Source organism: Mauremys reevesii, linkage group 18 (genome assembly GCF_016161935.1).
Source record: "Mauremys reevesii isolate NIE-2019 linkage group 18, ASM1616193v1, whole genome shotgun sequence".
Classification (NCBI taxonomy): Eukaryota; Metazoa; Chordata; order Testudines; family Geoemydidae; genus Mauremys; species Mauremys reevesii.
In genome coordinates, this window is record NC_052640.1 from 18,351,959 (window position 1) to 18,378,580 (window position 26,622).

The 26,622-nt window shown below is 49.3% G+C and overlaps 2 protein-coding genes across 5 annotated transcripts in view; one reads left to right on the plus strand and one right to left on the minus strand.

Moving 5' to 3' along the window:
• LOC120386041 (thyroid adenoma-associated protein homolog) overlaps positions 1-10,855 on the minus strand; it is a 37,923-nt gene extending 27,068 nt beyond the window's left edge. For all 4 annotated transcript variants that reach the window (XM_039504821.1, XM_039504819.1, XM_039504820.1 and 1 more), the window contains exons 1-8: positions 10,622-10,855; positions 7,900-8,077; positions 5,128-5,214; positions 4,170-4,197; positions 3,107-3,255; positions 2,722-2,844; positions 1,866-1,986; positions 1,175-1,323 (exon numbers count right to left, since the gene is read on the minus strand). In XM_039504821.1, coding sequence (XP_039360755.1) covers positions 1,175-1,323; positions 1,866-1,986; positions 2,722-2,844; positions 3,107-3,255; positions 4,170-4,197; positions 5,128-5,214; positions 7,900-8,077; positions 10,622-10,746 — 960 coding nt within the window. In that variant the 5' untranslated portion in view covers positions 10,747-10,855. The remainder of the gene's footprint in view (positions 1-1,174; positions 1,324-1,865; positions 1,987-2,721; positions 2,845-3,106; positions 3,256-4,169; positions 4,198-5,127; positions 5,215-7,899; positions 8,078-10,621) is intronic.
• GSC2 (goosecoid homeobox 2) lies at positions 9,948-26,622 on the plus strand. Its single transcript, XM_039504825.1, has 3 exons — positions 9,948-10,270; positions 25,246-25,493; positions 26,078-26,622. The coding sequence occupies exons 2-3, from the start codon at positions 25,266-25,268 to the stop codon at positions 26,180-26,182; spliced, it is 333 nt and encodes a 110-aa protein (XP_039360759.1). The 5' UTR covers positions 9,948-10,270; positions 25,246-25,265; the 3' UTR covers positions 26,183-26,622.

Consider the following 26,622-nt stretch of genomic DNA (forward strand, 5'->3'; position numbering starts at 1 on the left):
ACACACCAGTGTTAAGCACCAGCCGTCAGCTGAGCTACCGCTGTCTTTGTGGTGTTGGGCTTTTCTTGCGGATTGATAGAAGAGCTTCCTAGACACCAGAACTTCAAAGAGGCCCTACTAGGTCATAATTAAGACTAAGATTTTGTCACGGATGTTTTTAGTAAAAGTCAGGGACAGGTCACGGGTAATAAAGAAAAATTCACGGGAGCCCGTGACCTGTCCCTGACTTTTACTAAAAATATCCAGGCTAAAATGGGAAGGGGCCGGGCAGCCGTGAGGGGGTGGAGAGCTGCAGGGGTCCCCCTGCTCCTCCACGGCAGCTGGGGAGCTGTGGGGGTCTCAAGCGAGGAAGCTTCCATCACCAGAGCTAGGCCAAGCTGCTAAAGCAATGGGCACTATGTAAATACGCCGAGTCAGCCTTTAGCCAGGGCGGTCCCTGCTGAAACCCACGGAGGTTCCCCCCATGCCCCCTAGCTGGGCAGGTTCCGTTCTCTCTTGGACTCCTCCTGCAAAGCTCTTTGCCATGACACCAAGACACACCGATCTCTTCACAAGCAGTTTTACTCTTTGGCTCTTGAGCCACTGAACTGTTGCCTTCCTACAGCTCATATGGCAGCAGGGGATTGACTAATTACATAGAACGTTCCCCCTCCATCCAGCTAAGGCCCTGGCCATAGCAGGTGAACCAGCAATAGCAACAGTCATGGTGCTAACAGACTTCTAGCATTCTTCTTCTCTTGATTACCCCTAGGGTGTGTTCGTGCCTATATCCGCTACTGAAGGGGTTACTCACAGCACAGCTTGACTTCCAAGATTCTCCCTGGGAAACAGATCTATCCATACTGATCAGGGAAACAAAGACCCCCCTGGCAACAACTACATCTCAACACAACGCCTGGTGGGAGTGTAAGGCCTTTGCCAACTCTGAGGGCTAAACTCGCTGCTGGTGCAGGTTGGTGCAGCTCGATCCAAGTGAATGGAACTGGCTTGCTCAGCAATGAATTCGCGTGCACCCCCCGTCCTCTCCCCAGTATCTAAAGCCACCCCAAGTACTTGCTGAGCCAACACCCAGCAACAGGCGAAAGGCTTTTCTAAACCCTTCGCCCAAAGCCCAGTTTGCTTGTCCTCTGCATTCCCCGAACAGAACACTCGTTCTAACTTAGAGCTCTCCTACCTGGGGTGCGACGCTGTCCAGCCGGCAGCTCAGGATCTCCTTCTTGCAGCAAGTTAATAAACCCCTAGTAAGCACCAGTCTCGCTAAGCCGTCTGAACTCAGGACAGACGTCTCCACCTTCAGTTCCCCAAATCTCAGCTCTCCTGGTCCTAGGGAAAAATCACCAAGGTCGGACAGAGCAAAGACTTATCCAAACACTGACTTTCAAACTGCAAATCAGCCTTTTGTTTCTCAGGTTAACTTTAGTCCTTCACACCCATTAGTATTAATTGTAGCACAGGTCAGAGCCAGGCACAGTGTGAGCAGACAGCGCAGAAATATGGCCCATGCAACACAGGGCCTTCCCTGAGCTGACTCTCCCAATCATGCTGAACCGTGTGACTGCGCCTGCCAAACGCAGCGTACGCTGCCTGCTCCAGAGTGGGAGGGACTCAATCTGCAGAAATAAAAGGTCAGTGCATGTAACCTACTGTGCCGCCTCACCCCATGGTCCGAGAGCCCCATATCTAGGCTTTGCTGGACACTTCCTCCCCTTCCTTCACCTGGGAAGGCAGAGTGGCCTCTAGGGAAGTGTGATCTGTTCCTATTCAGCCACTGACTCTGTCACCTTGGGCAGGTCACCTCCCCACCTTTGGAAAGCAGGTTGAGATCTAGTGCTAACAAGGATTGTTACTGAAGATCAAGCACGCACCTTGGTCGACTAGCTGGAAAAGAGTCAGCACAGCTCTGGCCCCTCTCTCTGGCTCAGCAGCAGTGTTCACCAACATGCTCACGGCAGTGCTGGCCAGCAGGCGGGCGTCCTTGTTAGCTGTCTGAAGTCACCAAGGAAAAGGAAACTCACCTTTTAAAAAGCTTGTCTTTACAAAGCCATTTAAACATCTCACTGCCCTCCCCTCTCCCTGCAAACAAAAGGCACTTACAAAGCCACTGGGGGTGTGCTGCACTTTTGCAGCACATAGGGTGGACTGGATCCCTCTCATCACAACTCTCCCCACGCCACTGCATTCACACTTACACGGCAGTGTACATGGACACACTGAAACACGTGTATTTCACATGTACAGATGTACGCATGGGTACATCTCCAGCTGGAAAGGGTGGAGACACCCATTACCGGCAGCTGTCACCTAGCATGGCACTATCACTGATTCTAACATGGCTTCACTTTAGTGCAGTTATTGTTCCCCCTCCACTAATCTCCACGGGAGCTGTGGATACTCAGCACCTCTCTGTAGCAGGCAACTTTTGTGTAGGTGCCTGTATTTGAAAATGTTGGCCTTGTGTGTTCTGCCTCAGTTTCCCCAAGGAAACCGTAAAGTGGGGCTAATAAAACTTGCCTCCCTGGCAGGAGTGCTGAGAGGTGAAATTAGATAATGTTTGGAAAGTGCTTTGAACAGGTAAAGCATTATCCTTATTTCTCTATCCAGGGACGACAACTCCTCTCAGATCCAGGCTGGCCTGGCTTCACGTGGGCTCAAACTCTCTGCAGCAGCTTGGCTGCTGTCTCATCTGGGCCCTGGGTGGGTAGCTGCCTGGACTATAATCACCTGCCCCATGATGACTTGCAGCAGAGATCCCAAAATGCTCTGCAGGATTTCACTGTTCTCGGCTTCGCTCCACACCAGAGGTGACACTTCCTTTGGCATCGCCTGGAAAAGCTGCAGGCAGGTCTGAGGAAGTAAAAGGATAAAGCACAACCCTCTGTCACCTGCTAGATCTTTTCCTTAACAGTTCGACAATGCGCCTCCCCCCAACATGGGGGGAACGTTTTCTTCCAACCTCTAAGTCCTGCAGTCTTACGAGGGGAGGACACCAAATTCCAGTGAATGTTTGGGTTTTTTAACCCCTTCTGTTCCTCTAGTGCTAGAGGGAGTTACAGCATGTTACAGGCATCCAGAGGAGACTATAACTCCCAAGCGATGTGGATCTTACCTTGACCGTGACGTAACTCCACTCCCCGCTCCTTGCCGTTGGGTCCTGCAGCACCCAATTCAATGTGGCAGCTACACGCAGCAGCAGTGGGGCTAGGCCGAGTCTCCAGTGGTGTCGGCCTAGGCTGCTTTCCTCTATGAACATGCAAACTGCGGATAGGGGGGAGAGAGGCACACGGTGCATCAGATGCCAGGCACTGCAGCCCGAGATGCTGGGTCAAACACCTCAAGAAGTGGCCAGCAGCATCTATTGCACACTGCAGCGAGTTATGATCAAACAAACTGATCCAGACGCCCACGCTCCAAAGGGGGACCCTGCTCTTATGCGGGGCTGGGGAATCCCCTGCCAATTGGTTTGGGTCCCGGGCTTTGAGGCCGTTCCCTCCCTGCAGGGGTGAATATCCCCTGCTAACTCTCCCGAGTGGAGATTCAGAGATGACTCTTCCCCTGCCGGTGTTCTTAACTCATGAAAAGCGCCAGGGAAAGGACAAAGGGTCGAATCTCTCCATTCTTGGATGGTTATCTGGAGCTGGTGATTCCTAGTGCTTATACCACTTTTCATCACCAACTGCGTATTCGCTAATTCATTCACCCCACCCTGGGGAGAGAGGCGAGTATAATGCTCCCTATTGTATTTGTGGGGAAACAGAGGCACCAAAGTGACGTGACTTGCAGAAGGCTGCACAGAGTGTGTGTCTTCACACCCAGATCCTGCTCCTGACCACGCTGGGGATTTGCCCAGAAAAGCTCAGTCCACAGACAGCACCTGGCTTTTGGGGCCACATCTGTCGCCACTGATCTCCATGGGAGAAGGGCCAGGACATTGGGGACACTTCTGCTCGTCTCGTTCCCCAGTCACACTGAGTAGCGGACAAAGAGATTCAGGGACTTGTCTAAGGCGGGCCCCATGAGTCGGTAGCTCAGCTCATGATGAGCGTCAGGATGGCCTCAGCTCAGTCTCTTATTAACCACCGAGGCCTCCATCGTGGATATTTGGGTTCATGTGGTTCTGCAGGTTAGTGTCACGGCTCTCAAAGGGGGCAGGGGGAGTCTTTGAGACTGACCTGTCTGGAGCTCTCCCGGAGACAGCACCTGCAGGGAGAAGGAAGTGCAGGCACGTTTAACACTCATGGAGGGCACAGCTGCTGCAGAATTGCAGCTAGAAGGACGCAGTGTGCTAGGAGAGGTCTGAGGGGTCATTAGAACCCGAGCAAAGCGCCTGCAAGCTGAGCTTAGAATCAAGCCTTCCCCCCAAACCACAGCACACAGTTTCCCCCACCCAGGGCAGCACAGCCAGTGGGCCAGCCAGATCAGCGGGGCAGGGCTGAGACCCTCCGTTTGTCTCCGGGGTCCCAGGCCAGTGCGGCTGGGTGTTCTCCAGGAGCAGAGCTGACATACTCACTCCTAAGAGAGCAAACGAACACACTTCAGTCAACTCCCTGAACTGTCACAGACTCTCTGCTTTCTCCCCTGCACTGATGATAAACAGCTTCCTCCTTTAGAATCTGCCTCTTCTTCCTGCCAAGTTCTCTTTGGCGTGGGACAGATCACAAAGACCTGCCGTGTTACAATTCCCTACCTAGGGGGGGCACCAACCCAGCACTGGGCTGAAACACCGCCACCCAAGAGAGCAGGAGGCTGACTGTACGGAAGGCTGTTTTTATTTACACACAAAGATCTGGTGAACCCGCAACTCCAGGACAGGGAACAAAAAGAACCTCCAGGCCAGGTACCCTGGAATGTGCTACATTGTCTCATTGTACAGGAGCTTTAAAATACAATGGGAGTAAGTACAGGGATCCTAGGCAGCCTGACCTGGGCTTTTCCTGCCATATCACCATCTCCGGATCCAATGCTGCCCTGTGACTAAGGCCCCCATCCTGCAGTGCAATCTGCAAGCTCAGACCGCTGACGTCAACAGGACTCTGCACAGGCCTAGGGGTCCAAGCTGATGGATCCTGATGCGGGATCAGGGCCTCCCTTTGTTTTCCGTGTTGCTCTAAAGAGCTGAGTTCCTCTCACCTGTTTGTACTCGGTCAGGCTGCTCATTAACTTATTCACTTCCTCAGCAACCAGGGATTCTTTACCTTCCGACAACTTCGTAACAATCTGGGGGGAAAGGAAACCTCGAATGGTCCAGGTGTTTCAGGATCGTGCACAAATACCCAGACCAATATGGGTCTGTCTACACTGCAGCTGCCAGAGAGCCTTCCAGCCTAGGTGGATGGACTCACACTACTTCAGCTGGAGTGAGCTCACTAAAAACAGCAGGGGGGACGTTGTGGCTCTGGTGGCGGGCTTGGCCACTTAGCCACCTGGTCTCAGGTCCAGGGTGCTATCACAAGTCTCCAGCAGAGCCACAACATCCACCCTGATATTTTTAGTGAGCTAGCTAGTGCAAGTCTGTCTACCTGGCTGGCTCCCAGCTGCAGCGCAGACATGCTCTGTGTGCTCTCAAGGAGGTAGATAATGTGCTGCTGAACCCAGAATTAGGATTTAGACACCACAGACGTTTCCCAAAGAGACAAGTACAGCCTCTTGAGTAAATGATGTGTGATTAAAACTAGCTGTGAAAAAACGCACAACAAAAAAAGGTAGGAATTTCAGAAAAAGAATCAATTTAATAACCGCGTTACTGTTGGCAAGCACCGTGCCAGATATGGAAAGTTAACGCTAACAGTCTGTCTAATGTCAGAGGGGCAGCCGTGTTAGCCTGGATCTGTAAAAAGTGACAGAGTCCTGTGGTACCTTATAGACTAACAGAAGTACTGGAGCATGAGCTTTCGTGGGTGGATACCCACTTCGTCAGACCCACTTCGGTTAGACTGTCTAATGTCAGCAGGCTTTTCTATTAAATAGCTAAAATCAGCTTTAGTGTTTATTTTCAGTCAAGGGCACAAGTTACAACAAGGAGCACTGAGATCTGGGATTTTAGTTCAGGCCCCTCTCTGGGCTTGTCTACACGGCCCTGCAGTTTGGACTATGGATAGGCACATTGCAGCACACACACCGAAGTCCTTCAAAGAGGACTATGTTAATGCGAACCAGGTACCTTTTAGTCTGTGTCCGCAGCATCCACAGGGGGCAGTTACAGCATTGCACTACGGTGCACACTGCAATTCGCCTCTCCAGACTACTGGGCCATGTAGCCATAGCCTCTGTTCTGCCTTTTTTTATATGTATTTATTCTCTTACATAATGAAAGAGCTGAAGAAGAGCTCTGTGTAGCTCAAAAGCTTCTCTCTTTTACCATCCGAAGTGGGTCCAGTAAAAGATATTACCTCTCCCACCGTGTCTCTATAATGAATGGGAGACTGGACAGAACAATGATCCTCCAGTTGCTGGCTCTCCTCCTTATGTCTAGCTGCTAAACTCACAGATTTTTGAAGGCCAGAAAGGCATCACAATGGTTATCTAGTCTGAGCTCTTCTGTAACACCGGCCCGAGAATTTCACCCAGTAATTAAGGCACTGAGCCCAGTCTCCTGTGGTTAAATGATATTACTAAGTTAAAAACAAATGAAATACTTTCCCTACTATTCACTTTCCACATAGCAATGGCTGTAGGAGTTGCCACCGAATGTTCTTTGATTGCAAATGGAAGGCGGGGTAGTCTGCACCGTCGGGATTGGGAAGGTGGGGTGGCCTGCGCAGTTGTGAATGGGGAGAGAGGTGTCCAGGAGCCAGTGTGGTCTGTGTTGCTAGAGCCCTGGTACAAAAGTCAAGTGTAGGCAGCTAAGCAAAGGGCCAAGCCTCTGTTTTTATTCTTGGTTTCCTAGAGGGAAGGCACAAGCTGTAACCTCTACTCCCAGGGAAACTCAGTTAAGATTCAACATCTAGTTTGCAGTAAGGTTCTTTGTGTAGACTGAGGCACGAGACCACCCTGTAAGTGAATGGTCCAGGCAGGTCTCAGTCTCCGTTCGGGGTGGCAGGAGCCCAGGCGTCTATTCCTAGCACTGACTTGCTGTGGGACCTTGGGTAAGTCACTTAACATTGCTGTAGTTCAGTTTCCTCAGCTGTAAACAGGGGCGGCTCTAGGAATTGCGCTGCCCCAAGCAGGGCGGCACGCCGCAGGGGGCGCTCTGGCGGTCCCGCGGCTCCAGTGGACCTCCTGCAGACGTGCCTGCGGAGGGTCCGCTGGTCCCGCGGCTCCGGTGGACCTCCCCCAGGCACGCCTGCGGATGCTCCACTGAAGCTGCGGGACCAGCGGACCCTCCGCAGGCACGTCTGCAGGAGGTCCACCGGAGCCGCCTGCTACCCTCCCACGGCACGCCGCCCCAAGCGCGCGCTTGGCGTGCTGGGGTCTGGAGCCGGCCCTGGCTGTAAAACGGGGATCGTAAGCCCTGTCTACCTAACGCTCTTGTGAGCATCCCTGACTGGACAGATATGTCTATGCTCCAGTTAAAACGCCATAGCTAGCCCATGCCAGCTGACTCGGGCTGACGGGCTCTTTAATTGCAGTGTGCACGTTTGGCTGGGCCCAGGCTCTAGGATCCTGCAAGGTAGGAGGGTCCCAGAGCTCAGGCTGCAGCCTAAGCCCCAACTTCTACACTGCAATTAAACAGCCCCACAGCCCAGCCCGAGTCAGCTGCATGGCCTAGCCCCGGGGTGTCTAACTGCGGTGTGGCCACCGCTTCTGAGTCACGGCTAACAGGTGCTGTAGAGGCACCGAGTGTTTACTTTGCAGGCGCCCCTGCGAACAATGGAAGTTGACTGTCGTAGAGCAAACCCTGGCATAACGTTGCAGCCTGACCCACCCAGGTGAATGGAGCGGCCGCTGTATAACACCATTTACCTGCTCGAGCTTATGGAAGGAGCTGGAACTGCTGGTCGTCTCCATTTGGAAAGCGAGAACGCAGCGCACTAAGGGAAGCAGGTCCGCATCGTCTAGTTCCCATATCCCCTTGCTGAGCTCCTGAAAGAGCAGAAGAGCCTCCTCCAGATTTTTATCTTTACACCTCTTCACAGAACCCCTGGAAAAATTAAACACCGGATTGTCACGTGAACGCTGACTTGTTCCAAACATCTCCGACAGAGAGGGAAAGAGTTCAGACCGCAGCTACGGTCACTATAGTCACGGAGCGGGACAGGGAAAACTGCCTGGCTTTTGCTTAGCACCCATCCCGACAGTACGTATAGCGCGCATGTTTAAATTATATTTATTCATTTAAATCTATCGGTCTAGATTTTCATAAGTGACTAGTGATTTATAGGTTCCTCACTTGTTTCCTCACCAAAACCATCTGGTGTTCCACCGTTTGCTTTAAAAGATACTAACCCGTATATAAAGGCTGGGGCCAAGGTTGGTAAAAATAAAATAATTCTGCAAAATCTCTAGATAGGAAGCAGAAGAGGGGAGGTCAAATAAGATCAGACTGGCCCTGTGTAATGTAAATGCAGCGCTGGAAAAGGGTCAGGGCCCAATGTCACTGAATAGAAGAGAAATAGTTCAATTTCATTCTGCTTTACAGCACCAGCCTTGTAAAGCAAAAATCAACCAAACTCCCCATATAACCACAGGTACAAATCCATAAACCAAGCCGCATCTCCAGCATAAACACAGCAAGGAACCCCAGCGGGGAGCAGAGAGTGACTCCCCTCATAAAGTATCCCCTTTTCTTGGGCTTGGATCCACAGACGGGCAGAACCCTAGAGCAAGACTGATTTTGGCAGGAATCTGCGGACCCACTTGCAGGCTGGGAGTCTACGTTAGAAACAGGCCAATATCTGAAACAGAATGACGTGCCACAGAGGGAAGGAGCAGTTGCAGGCTGAAAACTAGCATCGTTTTGCTTTGCATAAGGCGGTGTCTATGGCCCAAATGCAGGACTTTAGCTGGGTGCTGCTGGCTCTACACTCACTATCACTTTCCAGTCAGAATCAGGGATAACCATGCTTAGCTGGAGATGGGAGACAGGGAAAGTGACAGAGGAATACAACTGATTGAAAGAATTACCCTCCCTCCCTACAGAACTAGTTTAGCCAAGACGTCCACGTGTCCCCTTTAGTTGCCTGCACACTGAATAGTCCTTTACTTGTTTTCAGTTCTCGCATTACTGTCATTTCCAGCTCTCTCTCTCTCTCAGCTGTCACACAGCGGCTTTGTGCAGGTAGTTTTTACAACTCTGAAGACCTGGCCTGGGTATAAGTCTGATTAAAACAATACGTGAAATGAATTTGATTTCAAACTAATGACTGACTGTCCGCACCCCCCCACACACACAGACAGGAAGTCTGTGCAGTGAGAAGACCAGGGGGCTGCGGTGGGTCAAAACGAGAGGCTTGGCTCAGCAAGTCAGTACAGAGATGTGGTGAGAAGGGGCCAGGCGGTGCTGAGGCTCAGGACTGAAACGCAGTGGCAGAGAGTCCAAGACTGGAATAGCCTGACTGTGCCGTAGGTCAGAAGAGACGTGAACTTTGTACTCAGCCTCCCACAACACCCACTCGCGCTGCTCCGCTCTAGCCAGGCCCTCGCTTTCGGGAACGCTAGTATTTAACCCACATTTACCCAGCTACTAAAAACAAGGAGAAGTGTTGAATTGGGAGCCCCTTGAGGCAGGGACTGCCTAGCAAAAGGGGGTGCAGGGCCATGCCTCCACCAGCCAGCCACTACAGTCAGACAAACAACTAACCCTGAAGAAGCAGCGCAGCATAGACACTAACAGAAGTTTTGCATGTTGAGCTGAACACTCACTTCTTCGATGCAAGATGCAAAAAAAAGAAGTTTACCACAGAAAAGTCATGCTGCAAAAAAACGTCTGTCTCTGTTATAGGTGCCACCACAGATTTTTTGCTGCTTCTACAGAACCAGACTAACATGGCTACCCCTCTGATACTTAACCCTGAAGAATGGTTACAGGACAAACACTTTTGATCCTTAAAGGGAAGTTACATTTGGCTTCGAAGTTAAACCTGGTAGAAACTTTCCCACCATGAAAACAATCCACTGAAATCCGTTTTTTCTCAAGGAAACAGACGCCGGCGCCGTGCGCAGCCCAAACACCGGAGCAATGAAACCTGACAGACAGAGCGACTCTAATCCAAAGTGAGACGATTCCACTGACCCTTCCTGCCAGCGCTGCTCGAAGTGAGGACAGCGCATCGAAGGGGACAACAAGCTGAATGTCCAGACAGACTCTCCCACCCACGCTGTGTTAGTAACGCAGGTAACAGCCCAGCTTCTTATCACATGGGTTTGGTTTTCAATTGAGTGTCTCTTTAAGCTGCCATGAACCAGTCACCGGGGGGCCAGACTGTCACAGGTCATTGCCAGGCGATAGGAGACCCCCCCCGGGGCCACCTTCCTCAAATAGCGGGACTGTCCCAATGAAAGCGGGACATTTGGTCACCCGAAGCTGGGCACAAGCCCAGGCGCTGGGGGGCACGGAGGGGAGCGGGCAGGGACCGGGGCGGGACCCGGCCTCTGCCCCCGGCCCCCTCCCCGGCGCGCCAGCAGCACGCGGGGAGCTGCTCTGCATGGACCCGGGGCCGGAGGGGGCGCCCCGCCCCGCACTCACCCCGCGAACTGCTGCAGCTTCTGCAGGAAGGCGAGCAGGGCCCGGCAGAGCCCCCGCAGCGGCTCCCTGCGCCCGAGCCCCCGGTAGAAGGCGAGGCAGGCCTGGGCCTCCTGCGCCGCGCCCATGGCCCGGCCCGGGGGGGGGAGCCAGGCTGCCCCGGGGATCTAGCGCGGCACGTGGGCTCGGCAGCTCCGGGGCACCGGCAGCTCCCGAGTCCCGACTCTGGGCGCACTGAGCATGCGCCCCCGAACTGCGCATGCCCAGTAACCTTCCCTGTTGCCGCTGCCCTCTCTCTGCCCTCACTGCCACTGACGATGTGCTGCCTCCCCGGGGGGGGGTGTGTGTCAAAGCGTTAAGGGGCAAATCGCAGCGCGGGGGCTGCCAGCGTCTGGGCCGGGGCAGAAATGTACTGGCGGGGATCAAGTGGCTGCAGGTAGCGGCAGGAGAGGGGCCGAAGGGGAAAAATCGGGGACCGACGCTGCCGGACCCTGTGCGGGGACAAAACCCCCGTTTAGGAAGGGGGAGGGGGCACAGTGACCCCGTGGGAGGAGCCACCTGCTGTGCTCGCTGAGCGGGGGGGGGGCAGAAGCTGTTTTCGTTCTGCTCCCAGGACGCTGCATCGTGTCAGCCCCGGAGCAGGGGGCGGGTTCCTGGGGCTGAAAGGCCCCGGCCGCCCAGCTCCCCCTAGACACCGCGGCTCCTCTCGGGCTTGCACAAGTGCTGCGGGGCTCGTCCCTGCTCCAGCCGGGAGGCGGAATGCGGCGACACACGGTACAGACGCCCCCGCCTTCCCTCCCTCCCTCCAGCGCTGCCGCTCAGGTTTTGAATGTGTAAAAGTCTCTTCTATCAGTTTCTGTGTCTCTGTGAAATCACTGCTGCTCCTTTCTCTTATACAACGTGCTGAGTTGCTCACTCCCTCCCAGAGCCCCCATGTCTGCACCCCCTCCTGTACCCCAATCCCTTGCCCCAGGTCAGAGCCTGCACCCCTCGCTCAAACTCCCCATAGCCTGCAACCCTCCTGCACCCCAACTCCATCCCAGAGCCTGCACCCCAAAAAGGGCCGGATTAACCTTTTGTGGGCCCGGTGCTAAACATATTCGCGGGCCCCCATTGGGGAAATGGGGACATGGGGCAGGGGAGCAGAGTCCTCAGCGCAAGGGGCTGGCCGGGGGCAATGGGAGATGGGTCATGGCACAGCAGGGACAGCCCTGCTCCAGCCAGCCCAGAACAAGGGCACTGTTTACAAACTGGGAGCTGCCAGACGCACACTGGCCAGCCCTGCCCTGCGCTGCCATCATGCTTCTTCCCCTTGGGGGCGGGCCCATGCTTCACCATGCTACTGCCTGCCCAGCACCCCTCTGGCTCCCTACGCCCAGTGCCGCACCACCCAGAGATGGTCACATTGTGTAGCGGAAACTGCATCTAGTTGCAAAATGGGAGGGTTGCTATACGTGTTGAACTGCAGCAAACTAAAAATATTCCGGAGGAATTCAGAAGTGATGAAGGGTTTGAAAGAACACTGGTACATTCTCTTGAGCTTGCTGAAGAAATAGACTTTCTGACAGAATTTGAACCAGAGCCAGTTTGCATTCGGCAGTTTTTGTATGAAGGATGAGACGCCCATTCAGAACCCAAAACAAAGGTTCAAAGTGAATTTCTACTTCGCAGTCCTTGATACCGCTATTCACTCGGTTGAGGAACGATTTCAACAGATGCAGCAGCTAGAGTCAGTATTTGGCTTTCTATATGATACCCACAGCTTGCAAAAGAAAACACCAAAACAGATAAGAGAATTTTGTATAAAACTGGAGTCGGCGTTGACTCATGAAAATTCAAAAGACATTGATGCTACAGATTTGTTTAGTGATTTTCAGGCTTTTTCAAGATGACTTAAGAAACATTCCACTCCTGAAGAAGTACTGACGTTTGTTTGTGAAAATAAACTCTCAGTTTTCCAAACATTTGTATAGCTCTACACATTCTTTTAACTTTGCCAGTTTCCATAGCTAGTGGGGAACGTAGCTTCTCAAAGTTAAAATTGATCAAAACATCTGCATTCATCAGTGGTGCCAGAGAGACTTGTTGGACTTGCCACAATGTCAATAGAGCATGAAATCGCTGGAAAACTGGATCCGAAAGAACTAGTGACTGAATTTGCAAACCTTAAAGCAAGAAAAGTCATGTTTTAAGAGCACAGAGTGTTTTTTATTCAGAGTGTTTTGTAAATACAGGTTAAAGTTCATTGAAGAGTTTTCTTATTTGTATATTGGATGTTGTGGTAATGGCAGTTAAAGCGGGACAGCGTAATGGATGATTTTGGATTTGTAATAATAAAAAAAAATATTAACTAACATTTTGACTGCATTTTTATTTGAAATCAGACTGAAATATCATCTAGCTGTCATGTACGAATCTATACTGAAAATTTTGTGTCTCTATTTTATCTGATCTCAGAGGCATTGGTTGGACGGATGGATGGACAAACTGAATAATTAAGCCTCTGTTTAAAAAAAAATGCTTAAAAACATTAAAAGGAAAAAAGGGGAAAAATGTTTCCCAGTTTACCAAAAACCTCAGCCTAGATCTGCCCTGGGGGCTTGGGGGTGGGGGTCACTGATTGCATGGTTTGCCTAGGGCGCCAGTTGCTGGCAGCTAATAGGGCCGCCCCAGGGCAAATAATACCCATCTCAAAATGCAAGAAGTAGAGAGTAATGCCATACTGTGCCTTCTCTCTTGCACTTTCTCTCACACGCAACACCACACCATAAGAAAATGAATAGTAATTGACAACAGTCACCACCCTGAGGTCCAGACAATACCCCTCAACATGGAAAACCTATGGAAGCTGCCACCTCAGATTTCTGCTGCTCAGTTGGGAACCAGTTTGGTGATGAGAAATCCATTAAAGCAGGTGGTGTTGTGGGAGCTGCAGGATCTTTTGCAGGGATTAGTGATCAAGGTGGCCAATATTCCTGAGATCACTAATGGATTTAAATAGTTGGGTTTCCCATACGGCAGTGGAGTCACTAAAGGAACCAGTTTTCCCATTCTGTCCTCCTTGTCAGGCACAAAAATACATTAACAGGACAGGGTACTATTATTTGGTGTTCCAGACCTTAATTGATCATCACAAGAAGTTGATGGACATCTGCCACGTGGCCTGGAAAAGTCCGTGATGTGACAACTTTTAAGATATTTAGGTTCCTCCAGAGAGGATAGAATGAAACACAATAGTGACAAGGATGGTGGGCAAGTTCCCACTATGATCTGTAGGGTCCCAGAGTACCCACGAGCCATGCTGAGATGGTTGAGCAGGCCAAGCGAAATCTCTGCTCCTGGCTGACACATTGGTGAGGTCTGTGCCAAGATGGCTGAGCAGTTAGCAGGGAAGTGTCATTCACAGAGACAAGGTCAGTAACCAACAACACAGAACCAGGGAGATGTGTCATGTTTTTCAAAGCTCTCCCTTCTCTTCTGAGTGCGGGGCCCCTATTTCCACAGATTGCAAAGCCAACAGGAAAGTTTTGTAGGTGCTGTTTCAGTCACAGGGGAAGGCAAGGTTTCCCCATAGCAGCCAGGAGGAAGAAATTCCTGCTCCCGGCCAGGAAATAGACAGGGTCTGTGTCCAGCTGTTGGAGAAGGCTGCAGAGCACCTCCCATTCCTCAGAGCGTTGTCTTACCTATCATGCCTCCATTGCTGAAAAAGGCTTTGACTGCACCCTCCTCAGATACCAGTGGATCCTCTGTCTCCAGCCCCTTCCACTCTTCCCACTGTGCGGTTAACCCCCACTCAGTGAAGACCCAGCTGCAGGAGGTTGTGTGATACAAATCTCCTTCTCCATGGCAAGAGCTTGCCTCCTCTTCCCTTGCAGCCTCCAGGGTTCCCACAGGAGGTGGTAGACATGCCGGGCACATGCCTCCATGCTGTCCTTGTCACAGTTCCTGAGTGAACGGCATCACTGACCCCTCCTGGTCTCATGGAGTGCACCACCTCCCAGATCTCAAGCCTTTGGCCACCACCTGGCTCTGGGTGGAATCATGCAATTCTCCACCCTCAGACTGAGTCAGGGGTTGCAGTCCCATGGTACTAGCTATGATTATCTCAGCGCGTGTGACTTAGGCTCACATCCTGCGGTTCTGTCCCCTCCTAGAGCAATGCCAGTGGTTAATACAGTGACCAGCCGGGCCTCCTTAAAGCAAAGTATTTATTTAGAACACAAGCATTTTAGAGAAAATATGCCTTAAAAACAATACAGCAGACTGGACACATTTTCCCTAAGACTTACCGTTCCCTGGAAGGCCCATTTCTTTAGATGCCTCTATCAGCCAGCCTCCCTAGATGGATGCTGACAAATGACCCTCTTCTCCTCCTATTGAGAAGTGCTTTTTAACTCTGCAGTATTCTTATGCTTACCAAGTTCCCAGCCTGGCAAAACAAGCGTGCTTCCTGGGAAACAGGATCCTTGAAGCTGATACCTTCGAGCCTTAGAAGGTCATCCTGGAGTTCTTGGACCAGTGCTCTTTGCGAGCTGCTGAAGAACCTCGCTGCATTGGCTGGCCTGCTTTCCCCCGCCCCCCGCCCCCGACATTCAGTTAAAGAGAATGGGCCAGATCCACCACTGATGAAAATCGGTGTAGTTCCATTGACTGTAGGTGCTGGTTGGGATAGCTCAGCTCTTAACCTGATCAGCTGGGACAATTGTGTGGAAAATGGCATCTTGCTGTAACTGATAGTGACTGCTACTTCCTGGGATGGCCACAGACAGATCCCAGTCTGCAGCTTGCAGCTACATTTGTTATATTCACTGTCCTGCTTTACAAATGAACATGGAAGCACAATTCCAACGCCTGCAGATATCAGTTCCCTCGGATACCTGTTTTATACTAGTGAAAGTGCACTCATTTCACTGGTGTTACGCTGGTGTAAACCAAGGATAAGTGAGTGGAGACTCAGGCCCTACGTGCCTGATTCTCTGTTGCCCTGAACCTTGTGTAGCTATGACACCTGTGCAAAGTGGGGGTAGAACAGTACCAAGTCAGAACTCTCTGCTCACAGGTGTGCTAGTGGTGGCATTGTACATCCACTTCCCACAGGTGTAAATGGCTACATGAGGTGCAAGGCAGGGCAGAATCAGGCCCAGGGTCTGGTGGTATCTGTGCTGTGTGAATCTGGCTCAAACAGCCCTTGTGGTGTTGACAGAAGGCAGGGGAGGGAAGGGGGCATTTTCTCTAGTTTCCCCATAGGAGGGTTTTTTTAAACCTATAAATTCACTTTTGACAAATGAACGGCTAAAGCAGATTAACCTTTTTGTTAATCCTCTATAATGGCTTTCGAATCTCCTTAACCAATAAGAAAGCGATAAGAGCCCGTTTCTTTTCTTTTTATCTAGATCTACATTGTTCCCCCCTTGTCTATTTTTTTTTCTTGTTTTATTTTCCTTTTCTTTTCTCATATGAAATAGCCCTGAGATCTTATCTCCGGAGAGGCTCAGTAAACACAACATCAATAATCCCTTCCTTTTATTCCCTGCCGGTAACAGGGTGCAAAGAAGTGTCTGCCGATTGGGATTTGATTACCAGCCGCTATCGAAAGTCTCTTTGTAAGATCTGCGTGCTAAATCCCATAATTCTTTGATAAAAGAAGTATTACCAGTCCATTTTCTGAAGTGAAAGGTATGGGGGGAATGAAAGAAAGCAATCAGCAGAGATACTAATAGGCTAAGCGCGGGTGTCTGGGTGGTGGAAAGGCAGGGACGGCAAGGGGAAGCTGGGGAAAGAAGCCCTTTGTTACAGACGGGAAATAGGAATTAATCCGTTTCAGGGGGCATGATTCTTACAGCGAAAACCACCCAGGGTAAGATTCTGCTCACACTTACACCAGTTTCAGTGCCTTTAGTCCGGATTGACATCCGGGCATCTGAGAGCAGTATCTGGGCAAGATTCTCCTGGTGTTTGTTCAGTGCTTCAGTGTTTTGTATAAGGGAACTTCTAATAATAAATCAACTCCTGTATAGTGGGCCTGGTTCGCCACGGCCTTGCATCCAGTGTAAAGTAGGTAAGACTATAAGAATGGCCATATTGGGACCAATGGTCCGTCTAGCCCAGTATCTTGTCTTTTGACAGTGGCCAGTGCCAGGTGCTTCAGAGGGAATGAACAGAACCGGGCAATTATCAAATGATCCATCCCCTGTCGTTAGGATGATTAGATGTCCTGCTTTTATAGGGACAGTCCTGATTTTTGGGTCTTTTTCTTATATAGGCTTCTATTACCCCCCACCCCATCCCGATTTTTCACATTTGCTGTCTAGTCATGCTACCTGTCGTCCAGTGCCAGCATATAGAAGTCAGAGGCTTAGGGACACCCAGAGCATGGGGTTGCATCTCTGGCCCTCTTGGCTAATAGCTATTGATGGACCTGAACTGAACTAATTTTTTTTTAATCCATTTATAGTTTTGGCTTTCACAACATCCCCTGGCAATGAGTTCCACAGGTTGACTTTGTGTTGTATGAAGAAGTACTTCCTTATGTTTATTTTAAACCTGCCACCTGTTAATTTCATTGGGTGACCCCTGGTTCTTGTGGCTTGTGAAGGGGTAAATAACACTGCCCTATTCACTTTCTCCACACCAGTCATGATTTTATAGAGCTCTATCATATCTGCTCTTTGTCGTCTTTTTTCCAAGCTGGACGGTCCCTGTCTTTTAATCTCTCCTCAGCTGGAAGCTGTTCCATACCCCTGATCATTTCCGTTTATTACAAACCCGACCAAGTCAGAAGGGCACAATGAAATTCTCCCCTCACCCCAATCCCAGTATATTTACAGAATTATAGAACAGAGTTCTTATAATACATGATTCCAATACAGAGTAGCAGAGGGAGAAGGCTATTAAGAGGTAAAGAAAGGAAAAGGAACAAAGATACTTATATACCTAGAATCACATCATAGAATATCAGGGTTGGAAGGGACCTCAGGAGGTCATCTAGTCCAACCCCCTGCTCAAAGCAGGACCAATCCCCAGACAGATTTTTACCCCAGTTCCCTAAATAGCCCCCTTACAACCCTGGGTTTAGTAAGCTAATGCTCAAACCACTGAAAGATCTGTGTTTTCTAGTGAGAGTTGAAAAAAAAAGGGAGGCTCAATTGGCAGAAAGATATAGGGAGGCTTCCTGAGATATCAGGAGTGGTAGAGAAGAAGGTTTTCACTCTGTCAGCAATAAGATAGTGAGGAGACTCAGAGAGAAAGTTGGTGCTAGATGAGAGAAAGGAGACAGATGGGTAGTAGAGAGGTATGTGGATGGAGTGGCTCTCAAGGAGGCTCAAATATGGAGAGATTTCCCAGGGTAGTGCTAGTGGGCTTCTCTTTCTTGGGGAACCCTCTGTTCAGAACAAACTCACTCTGAGGGTACGTCTACACTGGCAGAGTTACAGTGTTGGCAGTTACAGTGCCGCTCAAAGAGTGCTAAAGGGAAACCGCTGTTGTGTGTTCACACTGTTAGCTGCCTGCTCAATTGTGTGTTCACACTTGCGGCACTTGCAGTGGTATTCGGAGCAGTGCACTCTGGGCAGCTATCCCACAGAGCATCTCTTCCTCTTCTGCTGCTAAGAGTTGTAGGAAGGCGGAGGGGGTCACGGAGCATCCTGGGTCCTGTCCCAATGCCCCATGATGCATTGCTTCACATCCCAGCAATCCCTGTGCTTCCGTCTGCATTTGGCGCCATCTTTCAATGGTTTGTGTACTGCACATTCTGCTCTGCCTCTTCGGTCTGCAGGAATGGACCCCGCACTGTTGACCAATATGCTGCTCACTCTCACTAATGTTTTCCTGCACTTCAGGAGCCTTTAAAATATTTCAAAACGAAAAGTTGATGCCCGTAATGTAAGTGCACTATAACAAACATGGCCCCAGAAATGTGAATTACTGTTATACAGAATTACCCAGTAGTTCAGGTGTTCATTCGTAAGTGAAAATGTATTCACCCCACGCAGGAGAAAAAGAGAATCTAAGGAGTGAGGGGAGGATTTCTTCAGCCCTTCACATAAATATGTCACAGGACAGCCAGGAGAGAGCATATTAACCACCCTTAATACATCTGAGACGTGGAGTTCTCCTTTACCCAATTTGCTTTGAGTCAGTGAACTGTAATATTGGCACTCAATAGGAAGACGTCATATAGCATTGCCTGAAAAAATATAAGGAACTGGCCTTTATACAGATTTTGTTTTGGTGGATCAAAGTTGTATGTAAAAGGAAACTGATCAAAATGTTAATCAAACCTTGTGCAAGGTGCTATTTTTCCCATGGGGAGTCCTGTTAGGAGAAGAAAGGAGGTTATGCTAATATTTACTTGAAGGAAATAGTGAGAGAGTGAAGCAGTGAGAATATTTGTGATCCAGTGTTCTTTTATTTATTATACAGCAGGTGAAATATACCTATACTGGAAAAGGCAGTAATAAAGGGACACTGAAACCAAGTAATGAGTTACACAGGAACTTGGTTATAGAGCTAATGATCAGAGAGGCCTGGTTAACTGCTCGATTAGTATAATTACATAGATACAGCTCAACAGTTCGTATAAGGAGCCTATTAGCATCACTGACTAAGAAAACGGAAAGTGGAAGATCTATACAGCTGTTTCATCCTGATGGAGAAAACAATTTCTTAAGTGACTTTATATTGCTGCATAATGACCAAAAAGAATTTAAAGTGGATAAGCACCTTTAACTTTCTCTCGATCCCAGCTTATTCATGTTTCCCAATAGCAAAACCAGAATAAGACCATTTTATCTGTCATCTGCTTCATCTGCTGTGCAGCAACAGTTCCAGCACTGTCCTGTAACTAAGTTGACCTCTGGGTTGACCTAATCTGGGTTGACGATTCCAGCACCATTGACATGACACTGAGGGTCCCCAGTCCCTCTGGCTCATCCTAGTTTGGTGATGAGGCCCCATGCCAACAACACACCACAGAAGGGCCTTAACCCTTTTGGGTCGACCTAATCTGACACCATTGACACAGTACTAAGTCCCCAGATCCCCTCCCCAATGCTAATGTGACAGAATGGAACAGCAAATCGAATTCCAGATGTGTGAAGAGAGTGACACCATCCATGACCAAGTGCAACAGACTCTAGGAAGTGAAAAGGCCAAATGAAGGCAGGATCCCGTCCCTGGCCTGGTGTGTCAAGCTGTAGGGCCAGAAGCATCTGAAAAGAGAACACTTGACGCGTAACAGGTGATACTGAAAAAAGTAGAGAGACTTTGGGAAAGAACTACTAGTGGCTCATTGTCTGTGGCCATATCTTGTGCCTTGATCCCATTAGTTTTGATGAGCTAAATGGGGCAAGCTGCGATGGTACCTAGACGGGAGACCTTCAAGAAACAATTAATTAGGTAGCACTCTTCTCTCTTAGCTGTTATTCACCCAATGCCTTGGCAAGGTCTGGGGGAGACAGTGCTACAGACAGTGTTATTTTTAGATGAGACACTGCTGCCAATTCTTATGATTGTATTGCAAGTCTCGCGATAGTTGACATTTTTCTTAAACCGTCAGTTCCTGGAGCCAAGTTATCTTGTAAGAATCCCAGCTTTCATTTAATAAAGCAAAATTTCTAGCCCTTGGGGCTGCAGAGAAGAGCTTAAAAATGTGACATCTTCCCCCCAATGGCTCAAAAACAAGAAGGCAAATAAAAAGAACCCAAAACATAATACTTGTAAAATCTCATGATTTTTGGGACTGTGACGTGATTTTTGAATGCTCATGGTTGACAATACTGGACATAAGGCTCTGACTGCATCCTGGTCATGAACGATCCCATGGCATATTTTGTAAGACTGGAATGTTAACTCTGGTGTCCTGGCCCAACTTGAGCGACTGGAGTGTCTAGCTCCCTAAATTCCCCCTGCAGTTCAGTATTCATTTTCACTTCTTCTCAACTCGAATGTGGTGTGGCTATGCCCTGGGATAAAGCAGACAAGTTCCACCTCAGAGGTGGCTGCACCTCAATGGTGGGTGGTTGAGCCCTTTACATATCACTTGTCTACCTCACAGGAGTGTTGTGAGCTTAATTAATTTTTATAAAGCACTTAGAGATCCTCCTATGAAGCATACTATATACATACACAGTATCTGTGGTGTCGTTATTACTTGGACAGTGGGGAAAAATACAATTTCCCTGTGGTCTGAGCAGAAAATAAATCAGCAGTCACGGGGAGTCCTCACCTAGCAAAGGGCTGCACTGCTGCTAAAAATGATTCCCCCTCCCGCCCCTCAAGCTCAGCTCCCCTCCCTCGCTCATATTGTATGATATGACAGTTTCCTTTTGATGGGCAAGCTTTCATTTGGCCAGAGAAAGGGATAATTTGCTTCTTTTAAGGAGTTAATCCTCTGGTCCATTTCTGGGCTGGAGAACAGCTATTCTCCCCCTGCCTTGGATCGGAGGCTCCAACACAATGGAGATCATACCCACCTTCAAATCTACACTCGAGATGGAGAAATCAGATTTCCTTCCGGAGTCATTTCTGTAGGATTAGCTAAATCTTAGATCCACACTAACCCCTCACAAAGCTGCCAAGATTAGTTAGAATTTATTTTATTCGCAGGGGGGTTTACGGTTTTCTTTCCAAAGGGATTATATATATATATTAACTTAGGGTGGCCTCAGTTGTAAAGCAGCTAGCTTAGACGGTGGGGGCGGGGAGGCATGTATGTGTATATATAAAATAAAAATCCCAGGTGCAAGAATGACAAACGCTTTAAAGAGAAGACAAAACAATAATTCTGTCTGGCATCACTGGTCTGGTTTAAAAAGCATCCAAGTATAAGCCGTCTTTTTGCTGGGGAGCCACAGTTTGGTCTCTCCCAGAGAGCAAGCCCCACTGTTTTTAGCTGCTGAATGTGAGCTGCCAAGTGCCACAACTACAGTCCCGGGAACAGGATGTCTTCAAAAGCCCCATTGGACACAGAGCTCAGCAGAAGAAGCCTCAAGAAGCAATGCTCGTTCACCATCGAGAACATTCTCTCCAGCCCAACAGAGAGAAGTCCCCAGGTTCTGGTCCCGTTCTGTCTCCAGGGGATCTTGGACTGTGAGCCCAAGGGGCTGTGTGGGCTGGAGGCCATCGCTGCTGGCTCTCTGCAGGAGGAGGAGGAGGAGGAGGAAGAAGAACTGGAAGCTGCTGGGTGCAGCTGCTGTTGCTGTTCTCATGCAAGCACCCGTTCCCTGCAGGATTCTTCAAATTGGCTAGGTAAGTATTCTCCTGTTTTATGAGTCATTGTGTGGATCCCATAGGCAGCGGGGCGGGGGGCATTGCAGCTGGCACTCACGAGGGCACTGACACAGTAAAGTAGCAAAACCTGGGACTATAGTGACATTACTGCATTGTGGCCTTCAGCCCTGTCGTCATGCCCGGGGATTTTGTTAGCCCTCAACCTCAGGAAAGTTGGGAAGGGTCAGTTCTCAGATGCAGGGCTCCAAGGAACAGTGCGTGTGTTGCAGGATATAATGTAGGTGATTCAGTAGCTGGCACACTTCTTTCCGAGGCAGTATTGTATCAACGTCCCAACACTGTTTAAACGTGGCACTAGGCTGCTGCTCTCTAAGATAAAGAAGGAAGGCCCTGAATTCTCATAGTCATCAATGAACCTATGGCATTTGTTGCAACAGGAGAGATGTTGATCTAATTCAGGTAACTAGATTCTGCCAAACTACATCCCTGCTACAGCTGGGTATTGCTCCTTGAGCCTGTGGTTTGTACAGGACTGATGTGCATTTAAGCATGTGTTTAAAGTTAAGTACGCTGAAGTCCTTAGACGAATCAGGGCCTGTTTGCTGTAGTTCACTCCAAGAGTGGCTGCATTTCAGGACGGATGAAGTGGTTCATGTATAGAATTTGTATCTCAGTTTAAGTGTGTCAGGTGCTTTGGGACAAAAGGTGCTATATACATTTAAGACATTTGATTATTAGCAATATTTTTTTATATTTTTACGGAGTAAACATAGTTTTAAAATGGCTAGTTATCATTTGTAAAGCACTTTGAAGATGAAGAGAATGGTATAAGAGCTAAACACCATTACTGGGCAAAAAGTAGCCAGTGAGTAAATCTTTAGTAAAGTATGCAGGATTTGGTTCATTATTAGGGGAGTGACTTCAGTAATAACACTTTCGTTTCATTATATGTAAAAAAAAAAGTTATATTTCTATATCAGTTAGTTCTGGAACAGCTGTTGTATAATTCCTGGCACAGTAAAGAAAAAAGGACGTGCAGAGATTTCTTAGTTACAAGTAGTTATGATGGAGTCTCCCACATTTGGGTTTAAACTGTTTTTTACTGGTAAGCATCCTCCGAAATGGACTTGCAGATCTGATGGCAGATACAAGCTCAGACCAAAGGAAAAGGCATTTTTTCCTCATTACTCTCCATGACTGTCAGTTTCGTGCCATTACTTTGAATGTGAGCATGGGAGAACTTCCTCTGAATTTCATATAACATTCGGAGTTTGGTTTGTGCTACGGAGAAGTCTCCATGGACCATTGCACGGAGACTACCAAAGTCGTTTCACTTGAGACCACAACATGAGTGTCCAGATGTGAAAAGCTAGTGTAATCTGCATTACTTGGCACCGTCTTTTCCTACCAGGGCCGCAAAACCACCTGTGGATTCTTGCTGTAACCTAGCCAGTCCCACAATCCATCATGACCACAAAGGCAAACATTGGCTGTCCAGTCTGATGTCTCTTTCCTTTACCGTTCTGTGACCATGGACCCAATCCTGTGACATCTCAACCGCTGGCTGAAGGGCTCTGAGCACTCTGAGCTCCCCGTGACCTCAGGGAAAGCTGAGAGTGCTCAGTATCTCGCAGTAGAGGGTCCTTAGTCTTTACAAACTCCAGTGCAGCTCTCTGGGGGTAAAGACCCCAAGCCCCTGGCAATGAAGGCACTGCCCTGCATCAGCCATAGAAGCTGGTAACATTTCACAGTGTGGAAGCAAAGCTGACAGGGTCACTGTTTTTTGTGGGCCAGCTCCCATTTCTCCTGTTGCTTTCCTTTTTATCTGCCTCACAGGGAGGTTTCTGCAAACCTCCGAAAAACAGGTCAAGAACTGCCTCGCCCGCCTGCTTTTGGCCAGCAGCCCTCAGACACTGGTGTATGCGCTGAGATTGCTGTCTGGGTCCTAATGGGACCCCATAGTGGCAGCGTTAACCCCAGCTCAGGTTGGAAGGTCTTTCCTGACCCTTCCTGGAATTCCCCCTTCCCCTTTGATACCACTCGAGTTCTGCAGAGTTACTTGAGAGAGCGCTCCACAATCCTCCTGAATTCTGGGAGGGAGAGAGAGAGAGACCTCCCGTTCAATCTTGTTAGTTTTTTTGGATATACTCTTGAGTTGTGTGGCGAGGGTATGGGTGGATCTGCTATAATGGATCTTGGGATCCTACTGGAGTGCTGCTGACTCTCATGACTTCGAGTGTTTTTCTTAAAGCCCCAGCTCCGAAATTAGGAGGTTCGGTGAAAATCTCACCTTTCATTGGAAAAAGAAAAGTTTGTTTCTAGCCCCGCTGATTGCAGAGAAAAGCTTGGAAATGTGGTCCAAGTGTATCCCAAAGGCTAGCAAACCACAAAACAAATAAAAAGAATCCCAGATTTATTATATTAAACCATCTTGTAGCTTTGAATCTAGTCTCATGGTTTTTGGGAGCCTGACTCATGCCATTTTAATGCTTGTGGTTGGCAATACTGCAGCTGGGCAGTAAACCAGGAGAACATCGCCAGAATTCCGTCACCCTTCTCGAGTGGAATCCTTGGATCCTTTTTGTCTTTTCCTCTTTCTTCTTTTTGTCTCCTTCCTCTGAAGCATCTGGGACAGCCCCAGAGCTGGAGAGGAGACACTGGATGGGGCTGGCCAGGGCTCTGAGGTGGCACCAGGCATTCTGTCTCTCAGGTGCTCGACTGGCTGGTTCTTGCTCACATGCTCAGGGTCTAACTGATTGTCACATGTGGGGTCAGGAAGGAATTTTCTCCCAGGTCAGATTGGTGAGGGAATTGGGAGTTTTTCACTTTCCCCTGCAGCGTGTGGGTGCAGGTTGCTTGCTAGGACATGTGGGTGCATCTCATTTCCCTGCCATTGCAGAGGCCTCAGGCACTGGTGCACCTCAGTCCCTCCTGTTCTCTGCCTGTGTAACACAGTCGTCTAGTATCCTGAGGGCTGGAATACCTTCCTCCAACCTGTTGGGTTTAGTGTGCAGGTGCTGGGAGGTGTTGGTGGCCTGTGATATACAGGAGGTCAGACTAAATAATCTGGTGGTCCCTTCTGCTCTTCAACTCTCTGCCTCTCCTGGAACCTAGAGGATTCCAGTCAATCGCTGTCTCCTATCCCAGGCCTCACATTATGGCAGCCACGCTTTCATTTCATCCAAGGAGGCTGAATGTGGCTCTGTCCCAAGCCAGTCAATGCTGATCCATCATGAGTCACCCAGAGGAGTTCAAGCAGAGTCTGAGTATGCTGCCTCCATAGCAGCCCCAACTTCAGCCTACATGGAATTGAAGCGGGGCCGGCCTTTCTTCAGAGAGCGCTTAGTTTGTTTTGGTTCTGTAATCAAACTGGTAAATTCTAACTCTCCTTTTATTAGACACCAGGTTCCCCTGGCCCATGAGGCTAATTCATCCCACTGCCAGGGCGTGTAAGAATCTTCGTGGGAGCCAGAATGAGCTGCAGACCTTCCACCAGATCCAAAGGCGGACCCGCCGGCACCGGACCATCTTCACTGAAGATCAGCTACAGGCCCTGGAGGCACTTTTCAACCAGAACCAGTACCCAGATGTTATCACCAGAGAGCACCTGGCCAACCGCATCCACTTGAAGGAGGAGAGAGTAGAGGTGAGATTCTTCCACGCTACAGAGATCAAAACAGTTTTTGCCCCGTTTACTAAAAAAAAATAGAGGGATCTGGTTCAGGAGCCGTTTTTATGCTCCCTCAGGGGGCTGCAGATGTAGCACCTCAAAGTGCAATTGAAAAAACACATTGTAAATTCCGTAAGCCATAGGATAAGGCCAGGACACAATGGATGTGTGTAGGAGAACACTCACCCATTGTTTTTATGGCCTGACACACTCACAGGCACTCTCTCACGCACACACCGCTTAACTCTGCGGTCACTGCCCTGCTTTCAAACATTTTCATGTTCTGCAGAACACTTTTGTTTACCATTGGGCTTCCTGGCTCACCCGCCCACCTTGAAAGTAACTGAACATGAATTCCAGGGAGGGAGTCCTCAGGTGGCTCTTGTCCTGAGTTACCTGTGCGGGAGCAGCCTTCATAGCCAGAGTAGAGCATACTGCCAAATCCTAGCACTTCCCATCACGCTGTAAAATCCAAAGTTGTAAATACCAATTGCTTTCAGGGCTGGGCTGTTTCATGGAGGCTGGAGATAAATGTTGCATTTCTTTTATTAAATGTCTAGGTTTGGTTTAAAAATCGACGGGCCAAGTGGAGGCATCAGAAAAGAGCTTCTGCTTCGGCTCTGCTCCTTCAAGGCACCAAGAAACCCTCGGAGGAGAACTGCTAAGGGACTGACACTAAAGGCTCACAGGGTTACTGTGAAAAGCACCAGTTGCCCTGATCCACTGGGTTTGCAGCAAGGTGGGGCAGATGGAAGAGGAGTGGGGCTGGAGAGGGAAAGCAGTGAGGGAATCTTCTGATTCGATGAGGTAAAGGGCAGGTAAAGGTAGGTGCAGTATTTTCAAGTCCTTAGCTTTTTCATCCAAAAAAAGTTCATCTTATGACAAATAAAACAAATGAGTCGTAGGGCATGTTCCTCAAAAGCTTAAGCTGAAAAGTTGCCAAATGCCAAAGGTGGGGATAGACCTTGCCTCAATGTTAGTGTTGTAGCTGCATGTGTGGATGACGGAGAAAGATTTCTCTCAACTTGTCTTTGTTCCTGTACAGATAGTGTTGTGCCTGTTTTGTTGTTATAAAGTAGATTCGGAGACCATACTGGATAATGGC